The 18,827-nt window shown below is 39.7% G+C and overlaps 1 protein-coding gene across 8 annotated transcripts in view; it reads right to left on the bottom strand.

Moving 5' to 3' along the window:
- Positions 1–2,599: 2,599 nt before the first annotated feature.
- Positions 2,600–18,827, bottom strand: part of TUB (TUB bipartite transcription factor) — a 149,024-nt gene continuing 132,796 nt past the window's right edge. For 4 of the 8 annotated variants that reach the window (XM_071558907.1, XM_071558908.1, XM_071558913.1 and 1 more), the window contains 8 exons: positions 15,452–15,523; positions 14,439–14,560; positions 13,364–13,555; positions 12,679–12,791; positions 11,587–11,701; positions 6,403–6,501; positions 5,825–5,996; positions 2,600–4,558 (listed from right to left, as the gene is read on the bottom strand). In XM_071558907.1, coding sequence (XP_071415008.1) covers positions 4,425–4,558; positions 5,825–5,996; positions 6,403–6,501; positions 11,587–11,701; positions 12,679–12,791; positions 13,364–13,555; positions 14,439–14,560; positions 15,452–15,523 — 1,019 coding nt within the window. In that variant the 3' untranslated portion in view covers positions 2,600–4,424. The remainder of the gene's footprint in view (positions 4,559–5,824; positions 5,997–6,402; positions 6,502–11,586; positions 11,702–12,678; positions 12,792–13,363; positions 13,556–14,438; positions 14,561–15,451; positions 15,524–18,827) is intronic. The other 4 variants (XM_071558910.1, XM_071558911.1, XM_071558915.1 and 1 more) reach the window with 2 other exon arrangements.

Genomic DNA, 18,827 nt, shown 5'->3' with positions numbered 1-18,827 from the left:
TGTTTAAAATACCTCCTTTGCTCACCATAAGAGAGCAAAACCTCAGAAAATTTGAATTGATGGCATTGGTTCACCATGACTGATAAAACCCAGTGCTGTCATTTGACTCCACAATAATGTTTTTCGATTATGCAGCCACCAGATTTTCAGTACAGCTCCTTCAGTTGTGGTACCTCATGAGGACAGCCAGTTGGGAACTCCAGCACTATTGTAAGGCAACTTGAATAGTCAGAGATTTGCCCAGTAATTATTACAAAACCATGCTCATAGGTTTCTTGGCATCAGAATTTGTAACAATAGCCTATGACACTACTATTTTATGTACCATATATTATCCTACAAAAGGAGCAGAGTGATGCCTAGCTTCTAAAATATAAACTCTATTTTAGGCCACCAACACACTTCAGTTCACAAAATCACTTTCAACCTTTAGAAAAAAAAAAAGAAAAATAAGGCAGCACTATGAAAGGAATCTAACAGCCTGCCTCCAGGCTTGTGGACAGCTCTGCTCACTGATTTGCAACCAATGGTTTGGAAGCTTCAGCTACCAAGTATTTACTGAGAAAAATTCTGATTATATTTTAGGCAAGCTTTTTTATCTACTACCTTTTAATATGTTAATTTACTCTACTGAAAAGCCAAAGGGCCAAATTCACCCCTTTGATAAGGCTTCTATTGTAGGAGCATCACTGAATGTGCACCAAAGGCATTATTCATCCGTGGAGAGATCACTGAGTAATATTGTCAAACATTTTTGAGTTGCACATCCTTAAAGGACAGATAAAAGAATTATGAAGAGAATGAGAAGGAACAGAACATCAGAGATGAAGAAAATTAGATAAAGGGCCAGGAAGAAACTGTTTGATGTAAACAGAGTGACAAGCTAGATTAAGAACTCTCATTAAAGCATGCAGTATTTGCCTATAAGCAATTCAGGCAAGGAATTTGTTTACAGCTCTGCCAAAATCAACAGCAGATGCAAAAAATCATCAATACTGGGATTTTAACTAATATTAAATCCACTGTATCCAAACTAGGATATTGCTAGGCCTATCTGAAGGAAATACACAGCTCAAGGCCATAATATTCTTTGTCACACTGAGTAAACAAGGTTATGCCCTGTTGCACACTGACATGCAGGGCCAGCAGAAATTATTAATGTGCCACTAACTATGCCTTGAAAACTTTAGTATGCATATATCTCTGAAAATACTTTCTGGTACCAATATTTTATTACTGGTGTGGAAGAAAATATAACCTGGGGAGGACAGTGTAATTTCAGGTATGACTCCATGCTAAAATAGAACCTGGTTTCTTTTACCAGGTTAGGAGAACAAAATTTAGAGGTGTGCTGGAGAACCTGTGATATCACCTTGCATTGACATGCAGTAGTGACCTTCACCAGAAAATGCCCATCAGAAATTATGCATCAGAAATACTATAGATTCTAAATTAAAAGTAACTGGTTCCAGAGCAGATGGTGAAGGTCAGAGGACCCCAGTACCTTGCTCAACAACAAGTGAGGAAATAGGGTTTTGGCAAAGGCCACACGGAACAAATCCTATTCTAACTAACGAGATTTAATGAGAGCTCCCCATTCCTTAGTCCCAGGTTAACAACCCCCTCTAGTGACCTCAGTTTATGGTGAGGAGCTTTTTCCTCAGCAGCTCACTGGCTGATGACCCTGTACAATTCTGTTAAGATAATGGGAATCTGAGTCACCACTTTCCTCCTGGCATGGCTACAGGTTAAAAAAAATACCTGGCTGGGAAGAACATGCAGTGAGAGTGAAGTTACACAATGTGCTGGCAGCAAAACTGTCCCAAGAAGCTGAACCCGCTGCCTTTCCCTAGCCTTTCGTTCTGACCCTTGTGCAGGAGTTCATTGCACATGAGCTTCCTTTCATGCCAATTCCCTGTGGGGCCACAAAGTGAGTCACACCATTGTTACGATCTGCGATAAAAATAACCCTTCCTAAAACCAACTCCACTACAAAAGCCAGCAGATTGTGTATTTGCACCATAAGACACTTAGTTCCTTTGACACAGTGTTGCACACAGACAGAAGCAGAAAACTGTGTCAGGTGCCACTTTCTCAGGCTTTAAAGAAAGTGTATGACAGAATTCAAGCCATGCAGATTCAACTGTTCCCATGCTGCAGAGTTCTTGAAATCCATATAGCACCTAAATGCCAGCAGTGGGAATTCCTGACTGGTTTTGCAGTAGTCTAAACAAAAAATCCTGGTTGTCATTGGAGCTAGTTTTTAAAGACTGATATGATGCAAGCAAAGGCCTAAGGGCTGTGTCTGTTAAATCCAAAGTGAGATGACAGATGGGGATGGGAAATGGTGGGAAACCACCAGCTACAGAGAAAAACAACCAAGTGCAAAGCCTAAGGATCACACTGCAGCTCAGGACTCAACACTGATCATTTCTTAAGGGAACTGACTGCTCATTTCTCTCAAACAAAAGGTGTCTTTCCATTTTATACCACTGCAGAGAAGGCTTCTTGCAAAAATACTTGAAAAAAAACAACAAAACAGAACTCCTGTGAACTGAAGATAATATTTTACAGGCTGAAACCATCCACAAAATGCTTCAAAGCCAGCAGACTTTTTTCCATAGATTGCTTAAAAGATTAGAAAAAATGCTGGCAATTATTTATTTTCATCTCTTATGTGGAATTTCCTTGTCCTTATATTGGCAAAGACACCTGAAGGCAAAGGTGAAGAAGAGAGTACATATTTTTTTAATTAGTTGAAATTATACAGTCCAAATGGCACAACCTTAAGGAGAGCCTTGTGGCCTGTCCCCTATAGTCAAAAAAGGGCTGACAACTATGAGACTAGCACATTTGATCTCATTTTTGCATTACATAATCTTTGGTTGTGCAGTACAAGAGTCTATAAAGAGTAAAAAGGAGGACCTGAATACTCTCAGTAAAAAACGCTACTACTTGTGCACTTAACTCACATTTCAATACCATTCTGGTGAACTACATATAAATTCTATTACTTTGTGTGCCATTTCAGATAACATTGAACAGAACAATGGCAGAAAGACCATTATTTTTAAAAGTGTTTTACAATGTGCTTTCAGTTGCAGCTCTAGGCTTTTGAGATGTTCAGGAGAGAAGCTAATAGAATGTTTTTTTCTTTTCTTGTGTTTCAAAATGGTATTTTTTTATATATTCCAGATAAATTATGAAAAAATAATCAAAAAATCCACATTATTTTAAGGTATTCTGTGTCCTGCCAGTGTCTCATTTGTATGCAGCATACACTAGATTTGCCTAGAAGGATTTAGCTCAGTAGCTGGCACGTTTACATCAGAGAACAGCATACACAGTTTCAATTGATTTCAAGCATTCTTACAATGGGAAATAAATATGAAAAGTTGTTGTTGCTGAAAGTTCAAAAAATGTAATCAACAAATTGTAAAAGCTCAAAAGGCCAGACAAATTTAATAAAATATTTCCATTTACCTTCCTCAGCTTTACACAGCCTGTTCAAAAGAGTAAGATTCTCTGCAGAGAGCCTTTATCCAACTGTTTATATCACTTCATACAAAATATGTGTTTGAATTACCACAGCAATACAAGGATATAAATTCCCAGCACACAAAATGCCAAATTCAACATAAGTTATGCTTTCTTGGCATCGAGATGTTTTCCTTTTCCTATTCTGTATTCCAAATACATTTTCAGTTGAAACAAATTAAAAAGCATGTAGACATTAAAACATAATGACAGCTTAGAATTCAAGTGACTTGTGCAACATTGTTTTGTGCTTTCTATTTCTCCATTTCCTCCTACTGCAATTAAAATTCATCATGCCCTACTACACGTACAATAGCAATGCATCAAGTTCAGTCCAGTATAGGTTTTCAACCTTCAGACTTGGCTTTATACTACATGAGATCCTTGCACAATCAAAAAAAGTGCATTTTTTTCTGTTCTTTCTTTAATGCTGAATGATGTGAAGCTCTGATTACTCGATGTAGGAATGTAACCTTGAGGTATGATTGCAGCCTCAGAATAATTCTTAAATGTAAAAAGGAACTTTTCGAGCATTCACGCCCTTTCTGGGTTTAAAAAATACACCACTATAATGGTGGTACTGGAGCCACGGTACAGTACATCATGGCACATATCCATAACATAACCAGGGACATGAGACAGAACTTCTATTTACAAAAACTTGATGTCACTTCCAGAAAAATATGTCAGGAAAAAAAAAAGGAAAATACAACTTCCTGAATGTCCTGAATTTTTAGAAGATTCCTTTTACTTTCTCTTCAGCAACAGAGTAGTCCTCCACAACTGCATTTTCCCTGACCTTTTAATTATGGACCATAAGTGACACCAGCAGGAATTGGGAATTATATGGCAAACTGCTTCTTGTGAGAGATGTTCACCCAGCCCCTTTACTCACAAGCCAGCTTGCTGTCAAAACTGGAAAGGGCAATTGCAAAGGCTTGTAGTGCACACATTGGGTAGTTGTAGTCCATGGTGAACACATCCTCAGCCACGCGGCCAAACTGCATCACTATATAGTCAGCTGCAAGAAAGGTCATAAAAGGTGACAAAGTATTATTTTTGTTTGCAGTTCTTACCAAATAATTATGCATTCAACATCATCCTCTGGCCCACTTCAACATGACACGAACAAAACATGCTCACTCATGAAACTTCACAACACTTACTCATGCAAGTGGGAGTGCTGATGGCAGAGGGAGAAGCAAGGATAGCTTGTTGCTGTCAAGAGAATGATGCAGATAAAAAGTATGTTTTGCAAGCACAGAGAGCAAATGGCTTCTGTATAGAATGTTCAAGCCTCTTTTATAGATCGAGTGCCAAGTTTCACGTGTACCAAGAACTAGTTAATTCTATTCTCGCTTAACTTCAGACAAGTGGACAAGCAAGGATAATGGGGGAAGAAAAGGCATGATTATGATCTAGACTTAATCATATCTCCCAGAGCATATTCAGAAATTCAATAGGAAATCTAAGCCTCATTCACAGTTGGAAATGTTTAATTGCAGACACAGGTGTAACTGTTTCACCTTATAAAATGCAGCAAAAACATAGACCAAGTTTCAAATTCAGTGTTGCTCTCAGAGATTGGCACAGCCACTTTCACCAACATTTCCCTTCAGCGAGCACGGCACTGGTGTAGCCCACTGGGCTCCAGCACAAGTGACTGTGCCTGCCTAAAGTAAGCATGAAGTGGGGCAGTGCTGGTCCACTGAAGCACTTGTCTTTGTCGTGGCTCCAGTACTTAAGCTTGAGAAAAAAAGGGAGCTGCACGCTGATGGCAGAAAGCAGTCCATCAGTAAGGACATAGTGATGGTGTGAAAAGCTGTTCTGACATTGCCAGGGTGTTCTGCACGGCTAATGCTACAAAGACTAGTAATGGCAAGGTGGATATGCCATGGGATGGGTCTGACTGCTGCTTGTCTTCAGCTGGGCAGTGTATGGTGACCAGAGCAAACCAAAAACCAAGGAAGGATTATGTGAAACACATGCTTGAGCAGTGTGACCTGTCCCACTGAGAGCAGAAATGACTCTAAACTGTTGCTCAGCTCTTAACCTGGGCAACTATGGGAGAAAACTAACATAGCACATAGCTATCCTCCCTTATTGCAAGCATGAGCATTTAAACACCCAACTTCATCAATGTCATGGCCACAAGACAGAGCAGCATTAAGCCGGACCCACAGAACTCAATTAAACCTGCTCAGGTAACAACTGCAAGAGCAGAATCCCTCTCAAGCTGCGCATGCTGTGCTCCTCCTACACATTACTGACTGAGAGCTGTACTTACGATCATTATCATGAATAATTTGGAAGTTTTTCACGGAGGCCTGTGTGACTCGACCATGGAAATTTAAAACATAGGACTGGGTGTCATCATTCCAGACGGGTGTTTTGTTATGCAGCTCAATGACACTCTCTGTGTTTTTGTTCTGCCATCTTGCAAGAAGCGTCTCATGTTCCTGCACACATCGCAGATACACATTTCAGTTTAACATGATCACATGACAAAAAATACATTAAAATAGAAGGAAAAAAATCATAAATTCTAGCCCAAAACCTAAACTGTTATCCCCAACCTCAAAACAGCTTCAACTAATGAAACAGAGAACTCTGAGGATCTTAATATGAATATGTGTTTGAGTCCTTTCCACACTTTGGAAATCGTCAGTTTTATCTTTTTTATTAAAATACGTTATTTGTAGTGCTTCTGTGAGTAACAGGACTAGTCACACATCCCATTGTTCTACAATTGTTCAAATACCATTTTATTAACCTACAGACCTTCAAAAGTGCAATTTAAAAACCCTGACTCTAACTGAAAGAGAATTCAAGTAATTTTTAGTGTTGGCTGCATGTATGACTTACATTTCGTGGCCTGATGGAAACTCTTTCATGGTCCATATTCATTCCTGGTATGATCACACTCATCTTACGAGGCCCTTTAAACCCCAGGACATTTGTTTCCTAAAAATGTTTAGAAAAGATTTCATCATGGTCTTTATTTTTAAAGTTAATTTGCTTTACAGAGAGACACAGTGGCAGCCCAGCAAACTTATTTGTTAGTCAATTCTAAAAACATCTTGAAACTCCCACCTTCACTGGCACTGCCAAATATTCTAGCTTTGTCTTAGAAGCTCCAACAACAGGAAAAATGGAAATAGAGAGGTTTCCAAAAACACTCCTAGCACTGGCTGCCAGCAACCTTAATACAATCTAAAAACAAAAATCCCTTTGTTAAAAAAGGATATGAATTAACCAGATTGCTTGGCTACTGCTAGATCCCAAAATAAAGTAGTGGCAATTTAAAAATCATAAAATGCAGTCACATATTTTGATGCAAGACAAAATTAAATATATGGGACCAGCTCCATTTATGCCAGAGCCAGAACAAAAGCAAACAAGAAGAAGCTGCCAGTAAGAGCATCTGTTAGCAGCGTTGTGGTTTTCAAAGTCTTCAGATAAGTTATGCTTAGAGATGAACATGATAAAAAACAAAACAAATTAACATGAAGGCAAATTTTCTAGCTATGAAGATAGGGGAAGTAAAGAAATCACATGGGCAGCAAAAGCAAATCCATGGAAAATATAAATTCTTCCATTAAACACGATCTGATGTTTTTGACCAGCTTTTAACAAAAGCACTTCTGTATTGCTCTATCCTCTCAAAACACAACCATTAAAATCTAAATCAGCATAAAGTCTTATTTTTATCTGACACTAGGTTTTTTTCACCCACTGAAGCAACTAGGGTCAAATATTTCACTATGTCATCATCTGCTTTGGAAAAAGAACAAGTAAAGGCCAATGTTTTCCAAACCATTCAGTAAAAGCTGATTTTAGCATTAATTCCAGTAAACAAAACAGTGACACCTCTAAAAGTTCATCTCCTCAAGTTTAGCAACAATTTTTTTTCAGGCATGTGTACTTTTTCCCCCTCTGCCGTTGTGAAGTGAAGGGCTGTGGACATACACCAAGGAATCTCAGGAAGAACGTTTCCATTGGTGCTATTCCCAGCAACATACCACAGGATGCCAAGAATCAGACAACTCTGGCCTCCAGATGGTGTGGCTTTACCACTGGGATATTTAGAAGTGACATATTCAGATGTCTCTGCTTTTATATTTTTAATTAGAGTGTCCTGATTTTAAGGAACACTAAACTTTTTAACACATCTATACTTTTGCAAGTAAAATCCAAGCACCTCAACTCACTGGAAACATCTGAAAAATACACCCAAAAATTACCTGTGCAGTCTTGTCATCCATCAGACCTTTGAAATAACTTTCATTGTCTCAGCAAACCATCTCAAGATATTTCACAACTTTTTAGTTTTTCATGCATGCAAGGAAAAGTCCATTGCGGTATTTTATTGAATACTCCTGAAGCAATCCAGGTATATTCATATATCTTCCTAACTCTGCACACTAATGAGAAGATTCTACCTCTTTTCTGAATCATTTATGTCACATCCTTTGGCAGAGTAAAACATGTTATCAGTTCAGCTGGAAGCATATTTGGTTCTGCATTATGGTCAGACAAAAATTAATGACTGTCAGCAGCTTTTATAAGCAGGAGAGACTCAGCACAGCAGAGAACAGGTTCTAAGAAAAGATTATGTTTATGCTTATTTTCCACTAACTACTGGCAGTTTTTGCATTCTCTGCAATGCCTTACAAGCTTTTCTTCTCATCAAGCTGCAGTAATGCTATACATAATTAATTTAGATGCTGACTGGTTGAAGTCATTGTTCAAAGTAAAATTAAATAATAGCACTGAATCACTTCCCTCTCAACAAGCAGTATTATCACCCTGTAAAAACAGGACCATACTCTTCGGATTTACCCAGAAAAACTAAAATTGGTACTTCTGTTACATGAGAAGAGAATGGTTACTAGTTGCACATTACAACCATCACCAATTATCATACATCTTGCATTATCATACATATCGCAAATGCTTCCCTTTTGCTAAAACCATGGTACCCAACTGAAATTACATAAACATGGAATATATGAGGGAAACAGTAGGGACAAAAGAGGAGCTTTAATTAAAAGCCGATCTTTCCAATCCATTTGCATCCACATAAAATTAATTCCCTCTACCTTGTGTCTCAGTCCCCGCTTCTCTTTTATTTCCTTCTTCATGAATTTGTGTGTGTAAATTCAGGATTACAAATGACATTATTGGGGGAACATACGCCAAATTCTGTTTTTACACCATTTAAATGCCACTGGCAGTCTTAGTTTACACAGGAACACAAGTGTGATCTGGCAGAGCACCATTGACTCAACCACAGCTAAGGACTTGGCCCAGTATTGCTCAGAAGCTGCACTTTCTGCCTTAGCCCATCCAGCCAGCTGTTCTGGGAGCATGTGTGGCAATAAACTGGATTGAAAGAGCACAGAGCCTTTCCACAGGGTTGCTTTTAAAACCTTACACATTTACAAAATATTATGTAAGCATCTTGCTTCAGTAGCAACATCTGCCACGATAAAAGCAGCAAGATGTGTATCCCAGCAGCTCTCAGGTGAGTCATAATTTTATTACACCAATTTTCTTTCAGCCACTTCCCTTTCTGGACTTATTTCACACATCTGTGCTCAATATCTTCTGCAGAAACTGTCATTCTGTAGAAAGGCCAAATTATAGGACATACAACACTGGAACACAATGCAAGTAGCTGAGGCCTGAGTAGAGACACAGGGCTTTGTTGCTTTACTGGAACCTGAGTCGCACCTCAGAATATCGGCTGAGCTCCCTACCTGTGGAATCTGACACAAACTGAACTGTGACACACTATGGATATAAAGGAATCCAGCATAGAAAACCCTGGTACAAATGGTACAGTTACACCTCACTGCTCCTTGATAAATTTTGCCACGCGATTCTGCAATCAACCATTAGGTGCTGCTGCAGGTTTATTAATATGCTGAGCTCCAAGCAGTGGGGGAGTAAAAATGGTTAACAGCGCTTGAGAAAACTGTCCTTGCACTAAGTGGGTTCCCAATGCTTGCAACATGCCCTAAGGTGAGCTCTACAAAGAGATTCTTTGACACATTTATCCCACAGTTAAGAACAGATGGCTCACCAGTTTCTGCCTGTATAAACTAGACTGCTGAGATGATTAAGCAGGTCATGCTCAGTAAGTTGGTGGAAGTGGGTACAGTTTGCTCTCCACATGGGTACCTGATCAGATGAGCTGAGAGACAATGAGAGCCTTAGTGATGCTTTTATAGTATTGTTTCTTATAGTTTTTGCTGCCAGGGAAATCTCAGGGCAGGAATTAAAAGACCAGCTTAGGACAAGGGTGTTCCAGTACTCCTCTTTCTGGTACTCTTCGCTGTGGTTCTGCTGCAGCCAGGAACAATAATCTCACTTTAGCAAACCTGACTAGTAATGAAATACCATTCCCATTTCCTTTTGTCCTCTGGCCATAGCACACCTGCAAGCCTGCTGCTTTTCTCCATTAGTATAAAAATATCAATAGAACAAGTAATTTCCTTACACAAATGTACAATTTTCAAGCTTCTTATTAAAAATACACACATAAAAGCACATTATCTCAGCCACATTGTCCAAACAGTGGACATGGTTCAGTTCTTTCCAACATTCACACTTCTAATTACCTCTTGCTGACCACAACAGCTTTTGATTTGGCAACATTCATCATGCAAATATCATTGTTGTTGACTTAAACAAGCAATGCCTAAATTTTTCAACATATAACTTTTTTTTAATTGTTTTTTTTTCTTCTTGTATTCCCAGTTTGCACCAGAAGATTAGTTGCCTGGCTCCAGGGAATGCTCTCCTATATAAACCAGTAAAATTACCCATATAAAGTACGTAAGTTCTCCTAGGTTTCTACTGAAACTTCAGTCAAAATGACATCAAATTCTGGAGTCTTAAATCCTGTTATCTGGATTTTCTGAGTTTCAAATCTAATAGGCATGGAAGGACATGTACCTGTTCTTCTGTCTGTCTCCAGCTGTAAACTATGTGCCTGAGTAACAGCACATGTGAACAAACACATTATTTATACTATATACAGAGATAAACTGCATCCTAATCAGCAACAAAAGGACATGCTGGCAGCTAATACTGCCCCACTTCAGTACTCTTGGCATTTTGCATGTAAAGAATGGCTCTCTGCTTTCCTGTTCATGTGCTGAAATCTTCCGCTCCCCCCAGCCTGAAGCTGACCCTTCTGGGAATGTGTTCTGTACATACACTGTGTATGTGCTGGACATTGATCTGACAGATTTCCAGACAGCCTTGATTAGAGCTGGACAGGAACTCCTCAGAAAAGTCATTCTTAAATATTTTTATCAGAAGTTGTTGATTTGTGAAACCAGACAACTTTCTGTAGCACTTACCAGCTTTGACTGAAAGGGGTTTTTGACCTACATATTTCTGGACAGAAAGAAAGTCTCAATAAAACAGTTACTCATCCAGCAATCAGGAAACAACAGCAACTGTGTTTTAAGTCTTGATTGTCTGCATTGCTACTGACAAATGCTATTTACTGTCCTGCAAGAGGCTGGTTTCTCTCATTCAACAGAATTTTGGATTTTCCTTAGGGTTTGCTTGGTTTTTTTCCTGGTAAAAAGGAGTTTTAGAATTTTTATCCCAGGGTCTCAATTGCTGCAGACCTAGCTGTCCAGCTACCTATGATTTGGATGAGAGAAGCCTCCTCCAAAAATGCCATAATGAATGATCATATTAGAGCAGTAATGCCATGCACACAACTCTTTCCAGTTCAGGAGGCTCCCTCACGTGGTGCCTGAAGGCTGTGAAGCACCCTATGCCTGCCAGAGGGTTATGTAAAAGCTACAACACCTTCTGACCAAAGGAGAGACCTGGACAACCCCGCTCAGTGCACAACGCTTTTAACCTTTACTTTCCACTGAATTTCCTGGTTTCTCTAGTGGAGATCAGCTGCTCAGTTGTATGAATGCTGATTTACATAATCATAACTGAGAAGAAAATTCAGTGTGCTGTTTCAGAAACTGAACTGCCCTTCCTTAACATTTTGTCTGTGAGAGTACTTACATAACAAATAGCAGCTAGCTCCTGACGCAGAGTACTCGCCTCCAGGCTTGATGTTGTTTTCATTGGATTTACTCCATTGTCATAAACTGTAAACTTAGTTCCCATAAGATTTGATCTATCAAAAAAATGGAAAATCCAATCACCATTTGCCAGTAATTCTGCCCGAGACATCTATGCTTTACTGCATTGTAGCCCCAAAGGAAAGGCAAGTATTGAGTACAGAGACTTATTATTTCTAATCCCAGGTAATTGGCAACTCCTGGATTAAAGGCCATAAAAATATGTAAAGGCACAGTACAGCAGAGTATACTAAAGGTCCCTTATCATTACACTAGAGGCTTCTCATGACATCTTATAAACTAGTAAATTCAAGAAAGCAGTAAGGAAACACTTGGGGTTATTTTGCTCGTTTGCTTGGTTTTTAAAATACGCTGACTCTCTACAAAACTATCTGCTTTCTTACCTGACAACTAAATTCTATTAGAATATAGAGAGTGATTTTTATAAAGTGAAGTTCCAAGATCCACAAAGGCAAATGGCAACCAGCAGCCCAGGCCTTTTCCTCAGGTACAGATGATATAAACACACATCAAGAGGCTCCACATAGGTATTAGCAACAGAGTGGTGTATGGTGGGGTGACAGATAGAAAAGAAACTTGTGCTTCTGAAATAATTCCACTACCTGCAAGTAACTAATTTGGATCTTAAGGAGCAGGCAAACCCAAAGGGATTTACAGACTGTGTAACAGACAGAACTTCCATCCCAAGGTATTTATAGCAATAGAGGCTAGACACAATGTACTCATGCACTTCTGAAAATCCCATTATGATAAGTTGTGCTTGTACACCCCTGAGAATCTGGCATTTGAGTCTTTAAAACCTTCAGTCCTGTTGACTTTTAATAAAATGTGATCCTGTAAGTACCTGAGATATTTTGAAAACATGCTTGGATAGTGGTGATCTTTAAGACCATTATCACATTATGTATGTAGTCAAGCCTCTAATGAAGAAGTTGTAGTGGCTTACAGGCTTCTCAATATCAAATGACATTTATGTTATGTAATGAAAATTCTTAGACTTATCACTGCTTACCTCAATTTGCCAATAAAACTCTCTCCACCCCGAGACAGGTCAGTTGGGTCTATAGAGATGAGGTAATTAGAGGTTTTACTCTTCTTTCGCTTCCTTCCAGCTAACAGAAACACCTAAGCAATGCAAAAAAACACATTCTAGAATGCTAAAGGGGTTAGCACACACCACTTCCTGCTCTGATATATAATAAACCATAGGCAATTTTTCTGTCTTACAGCATCATTAGCAAAGTAACAGAAGGTCTCCTGACAGAAGGTCTTCTGGGACTTAGCAAAACCAGGAAAAAAATCTGGAAAGGGAAAATTACTTCTATTATTTATGGCTTAAATAATTAAATCCGATCTATTTTGTTAAATGTTTCATTCTAAGTTGCTCTGGCTCTTCCAGTTGAATTGAAAGTAGATGCTTTTCAGGCCACAGAATGCAGAGAGCAGAGCCTCAACTGCTGACAGTCACATAAAGGTGCCATGCATGGATTATTTAAGGCCAAAGATTACATATATGAAGAAATGCAGTGGAACAAAGTGACACAGTTGTTTTGGTTTTGGAAGACCGTAGGACAGACCTCAGTGAAAGCGAAAATATGTTTAAAATATAAGATTACATTTTCTTGCTAAGACTTCCTCAGATTATCACTTTTTAAAATTCAGATGCAACTGGTATGCCATTCAAGTTATTTTATGACCTTTTTACCATGCTCCCTTTCCAGGTGGAGGTAATAAGTAGGGTACATCCCTCGGTCCATTCCCTTCTTGTCTCTTGTGATTCTGCATTTGACAGTGACACCCTGTGGAGCAGGTCTTATGGCAAATTCCTCCAGGTCATCAACATCTATGAGAGGCTCATTTGTGGAAGGACTGGGGGCTGAGGCTGCTTCCTAAAACAATAAGCAAAATTCAAGTTTCTCAACTTTGATTTACAAGGTTATAAGTACAAAGGAACGGCATTTGATAGCAGTTGCTCTTTAGAAAAAAAAACAAGGGACATATTGTCTTCCCCATTCCTCAGCAGCCTTCAAGACAGCTTGTCAAGGTAAGGATCTCTTCCAATCCAATTGGTCAAGCTCTTGGCTGCCAAAGGCCCAGAGAGCAGTTGCCTGTGCAGCTTATGGTCAGTGTACAGACACAGCTGGCAAAGCAGAACAGGGTGGCTGCACAGACACAATGCTGTACAGTTACACAGAAAACCTCGCTCACACATTCCCATCTCACTGCACTCCTTTTTCCAGAAAGGCCACACTCAAGCACATTGATAGCCTTTGATGAAAGGAAGAAACGGGATAGGGAGCAACACTTTAAGCTAGATAGAGAGCTAATAAAGATGAGAAGTCAGTGCAGTATATAAAAGAGTGGGGCATCATCAACTGGTTTAGCAAGAGCTTGTGATTTAGATTATTTGAACAAGCCAAAGTCTTATTTTATGTTCAGATGGTGGTAGCAAGAACGGGTGGGAAAATGTCCAGAAGAAGTCAATGGCAACAAAAAGTCCTTCTGAGCACCTGCAAGTGGTAGAAAGGTAAATATTTACTGTTTACCTTTCTCTTCATTCAAGTTCAGACAATATTTGCTATTCTTTTCTCCAAGTCATTGTTTTCATTGCTTGCTCCCATGAATCCAGAGAGTTATCACAGTAAATCACCTTGGAGATACTCTCATGCATATTAAAAACAGAACAAGAAAGCCAGGCCTGTCCTGACTGCACTCTGAAATCATGTAGTACACAGCAGCTTGCATGCCCTTTCTTCAGAACTCTCCCCTTACCTTATTGGATTTCTTGCTCGTGGCAGAACCAGGCCGGGTGTTACTGTTTAACTGGGATGAACTGGAGCTGTCTTCATCTTCCTCATCTTCTTCCTCATCAAAATTCATGCTACTTGAAATGCCTGAGGAGAAAGCAGCACACTTATATGAAATACTAATACATAAAAGCTGTCCATACTTGCTGTAAAACATCACTATTGCACCCTTAGGCCCTCAGGTGAGTGAGGGTGTATGTGAGGGAGGTTCACTGTGAGAGGCAGTGTATGAACACATGGCATCTGCCCTGAGAAGCCAAAACATTCCAGTAAATGAGAAAGAAAACATCATGGTTTCTATTTAACAGAGAGGATCAAGTTACCCAGTGATAGAGGAACAAACGTCCAGTTATGAATTAAATTCAGATCATCTTCATCCAATAAAGTCCTTCAAACACAAGACAAAATCTTAAATCTGAAATTGGAGCTGAGAGGACAATCTGGCACAGCAACTTGGAAACCTTAACAATTAAAATACAAGCCCTTTTACAGCACACTTTTAATTGTTCCTATGTGATCTGCTGAAGAGCAGATCTCAGATTGAGAAGAAATATTCACATCAAGGAAATCTTCTCATGCATTTTTATTTCATGTAAAGAGTAGTATCAGCCCATGCCAATGGAACTGCCTTACAGCATCTGAAAATTTGACTTTCCAAAAATTCATATCCTCAGACATTTCAAAGGGAAACACAACTTTGAACATCAAATAGGTCTTAGCAGCAAAAAGCATCAATGGTGGGACGTTTGCCAGGCCCAGTTTTTCAAGGAGTATCATGCAGCTAAAGCCACCCTATATTCAAGTTCAAACTCTCTACTTCCACATCTTAGAGGCTATATTTTACCCTGAAAAAAAAAACAAAAAAACCCCCCACTTGGTCCAGAATTATTGGTAGGTCCAATGCAGAAGGATAAATAAAACACAGATTTCCAGAGCCAAGCAGCATGGGCATGATGAACTTCTTCCTTCTGTACTTACCGGGAACATGATCCAGGGCGACAAGACTGGATTGGGAGGTGGAAGAGGACCAGGATGTATTTGCATGGGGATCTGGGAAAGCAAAAAATCCAAGGGTTTGATTCTGCAAACCCTTAACTGAGTGAACAAGTGTAACTTGGCAAGAGGACTCTGCACAGGGCTTACAGGACGGGGCCATAATGCTGCCACTTGAATTTGCAGTTATGGACATTTTATCTTTCTGCACTGCACAATCAAGTTCACCTTCTACCTGCTTATACCTTCTGTGATCTTCTTTTTTAGTATCTTGAATAAAGTCAGAAAACCTTAGATCACCTCATCTGCATTGAACAGTTGTGCCACAAACCCTTCTGTGTGTGCTATGCCCCTGCATGGTAGGGGCTTGGCCTACTTTTGAATTCTAACAGTAAAAACCCCCAAAACACCTCAAACCTGATTTACATAAGTGAAACACACAGATTCTACACAAAAATTCACTCAGCAACATCAAAAGATGTATTCAGATTCATATTCAGACAGCCCAAATTCTACCTCAGTGCCTATGCCTAGTGTGTCCTCATCATCGAAAGATAAAATCAGGGTTTCTGAACTGTTTTTCTGGGAGTTTCAGGGATATGCATAAAGATTTTCATGTAGCTTAGACTTTTGGAATATGAACTAATGTACAGAAACATAAACAGTAGATATAGACTGATTAATGGTGTTCTTCAGTTCAAATTTTGGAAGACATGAAGAAAAAAAGACATTTAAAATATCTTTTGACGCTAGAAAGTGGCATCAGAGTAGTAAGAGTGAGTGCATAAAAGTAAAGCAGAAGTGTATGCATTGCTTGCATTCTGTTCAGCTGCACCATGAAAGGATTCATTAGCCACTTCTTCAACTCCCCCAGTGTGGACATACATCACAGAGCATGTCAGCAATGAAGTTTCAATAGGATCTGGTTATGCAAGGGAGTCTGAGTTCACAGGTCAACAGATATTTTCAAAGCCTGTAGATTGCGCTCATTATTAATGACACACTCAGTAATCATAAACATTATTTCTTAATAATGACAACCATGTTCCAGGCTCTATGCATGGGTAATAGGGACAGTCTAACTCCTCAGCTAGCAGCTGTGCAATAAAGTCATACTTCGTATCCACAGACATAATCAGTTTATTTCTACACCTGTGCTCACTATTTCAGCACCAGAACTTTGGTGGTGAAAATTGTGTCAGCCTTAGAAAAATCTGCTTTCATGACCTGTGGGGAAGAACGCTTCAGAGAGCTCCTGTTTCGGTTTTGCATCTAGAAATCAAACCTATTCCTCTCTAAATCTTAAAACAGTTGTAACTTCAGGTAGCAAAGAAGAATGAAGATTAAATTGCTCATTCCATGTCTCTACAAAGACATGTTGCAAACTGATAAATGTGAGGACTACATGCTAGTTATTCGGCATTAAAACTTACGGAAGTTTGGCTCTGTCCTAGTGACTCATTTGCCAGGGAGGAACTCTACAGATTAACACTTTGGAAATCAAAAGGACAAATATTTTCTGCAGGAAGAAAATTATTCTAGTATGGCAATTTCCAACAGATGGAGAAGTCAAATAAAGCATTTGGCATTTTCTTGCATGTGGCTTATTCTTTTTACACACAGTAGTAGTAGCCTGTAACCTCTTGTCTTGTAACAGAACTTGACTCATTGGGGTAGCAGAGACACATGCTAAGAGAAGCTTCTCTCCACCAAGTTAGTGCCAAAGACCAGAACAGGCATATACCAGGGCTATGCAAATCTGACAGGACTTGGCCTTTCCCATTAGGCTGGTTAGCATTTCACAGAATCACGCAATATGCTGAGTTGGAAGCAACTCATCAGGATCATCAAGTCCAACTCCTGGTCCTTTGCAGGACACTCCTCTGCAGGACACTCCAAGAATCCCACCATGTGCCTGAGAGTGTTGTCCAAATGAATCTTGAACTCAGACAGGCTTGGTGCTGTGACCACTTCCCTGGGGAACCTGTTCAGTGCCCAACCACTCTCTGGCTGAAAAACTTTCTCCTGGCTATCCAACCTAAACCCCCCCACAACTCAGCTTCATGCCATTTCCTTATGTGTTGTCCCTGGTCATGAGAGTGAAGAGATCAGTACCTGCTTCTCCTCTTCCCCTCATGCAAATGTTGAGTACCATGAGGTCTCCCCTTAGGCTCCTGGATCAACAAACCGAGTGCCTTCAGCCATATGTCTTCTTCTTTCGACGCTCTCTATTGGCCTAATGTCTTTTTTACACTGTGGTGCCCAAAACCGCACACAAATATTCCAGGTGAGGCTGCCCCAGTGCAGAGCAGAGTGGGACAACTCCCTCCCTGACCCGGCTGGCGATGCTGTGCCTGATGCTCCCCAGGACATGGTTGGCCCTCCTGGCTGCCAGGGCACTGCTGACTCAGATTCAACTTGCACTCGACCAGGACCCCTTTCTGCTTTTTCTCTGTGTTCTTCTCCTTCTGCTCCCATTCCATGCAAGAGAAAGACTTACAGGAGAGAGCAATTCTGAACACTTTTCAGATCAATGGTGACATGCCAGCAAGGACATGCCACAAGCTGTGATGTGGCAGTGGGAATATGCAGAAACAGTTGATTTCTATATAAAGTGTCACATCAATACTGGGATACACAAAACTTTCTACAAGCCTTCTCTGCTGGTATCAAGTAGCAAACTATATGCATGTAGTAACCATTTTTATGAAGATGCTGCCAGCATCATTTTAATACCTTTCTTTATGTCCCACCCAGCATAGCTCTGCTGTTAATAAAAATGAATAAACCTCAGCACTCTTATTTTTTAAAAAAATGCCCCCTCCACCTCAACTTGAAGCATACTAGTGTCTGTTCTGATCAGGAATATACTCAAACCTGGTAAAAAAGCTCATGTCATATACTTGAGAATATAACAAAACAAAGCAAGAAAAAAATTCCACTCACTGCTTCTCTTAAAAATAAAACAAAAATTTAGGGAGAATAAAAATGTATGTTAACCTGGAAAAAAACCATCAAAATTAGAAGTGTCCCCTAGAGTAAAAATCTGAGCGCTGTGACCTAATTTGAGAAGTCTGTGGGTAGTTTTTAAGTCAATTAGCTTTAGTTAGTAGTGTGCCTAACGATTAAATATTCTGAGCCATGGTCTAAGGCAACACAATCACCACACAGATCAAAACTTGTTAGTCATGCCCAACACCCCTGCAACTCAAATGCCCAGGAAATACCACACTTGGAGAAAATCTACCCAGTTCAGTTGAAGCTGCTCACATCTGCAGGGTAACGTCCCAGAAAAAATGAATCTTAGTGAGAACTGCTCTGCAGACAAGAGGCGGCATTTAGGTATGAATAGTCTATTCTA

This window comes from Pithys albifrons, chromosome 6 (genome assembly GCF_047495875.1).
Source record: "Pithys albifrons albifrons isolate INPA30051 chromosome 6, PitAlb_v1, whole genome shotgun sequence".
Classification (NCBI taxonomy): Eukaryota; Metazoa; Chordata; class Aves; order Passeriformes; family Thamnophilidae; genus Pithys; species Pithys albifrons.
This window is presented reverse-complemented; position numbering and strand designations above follow the sequence as displayed.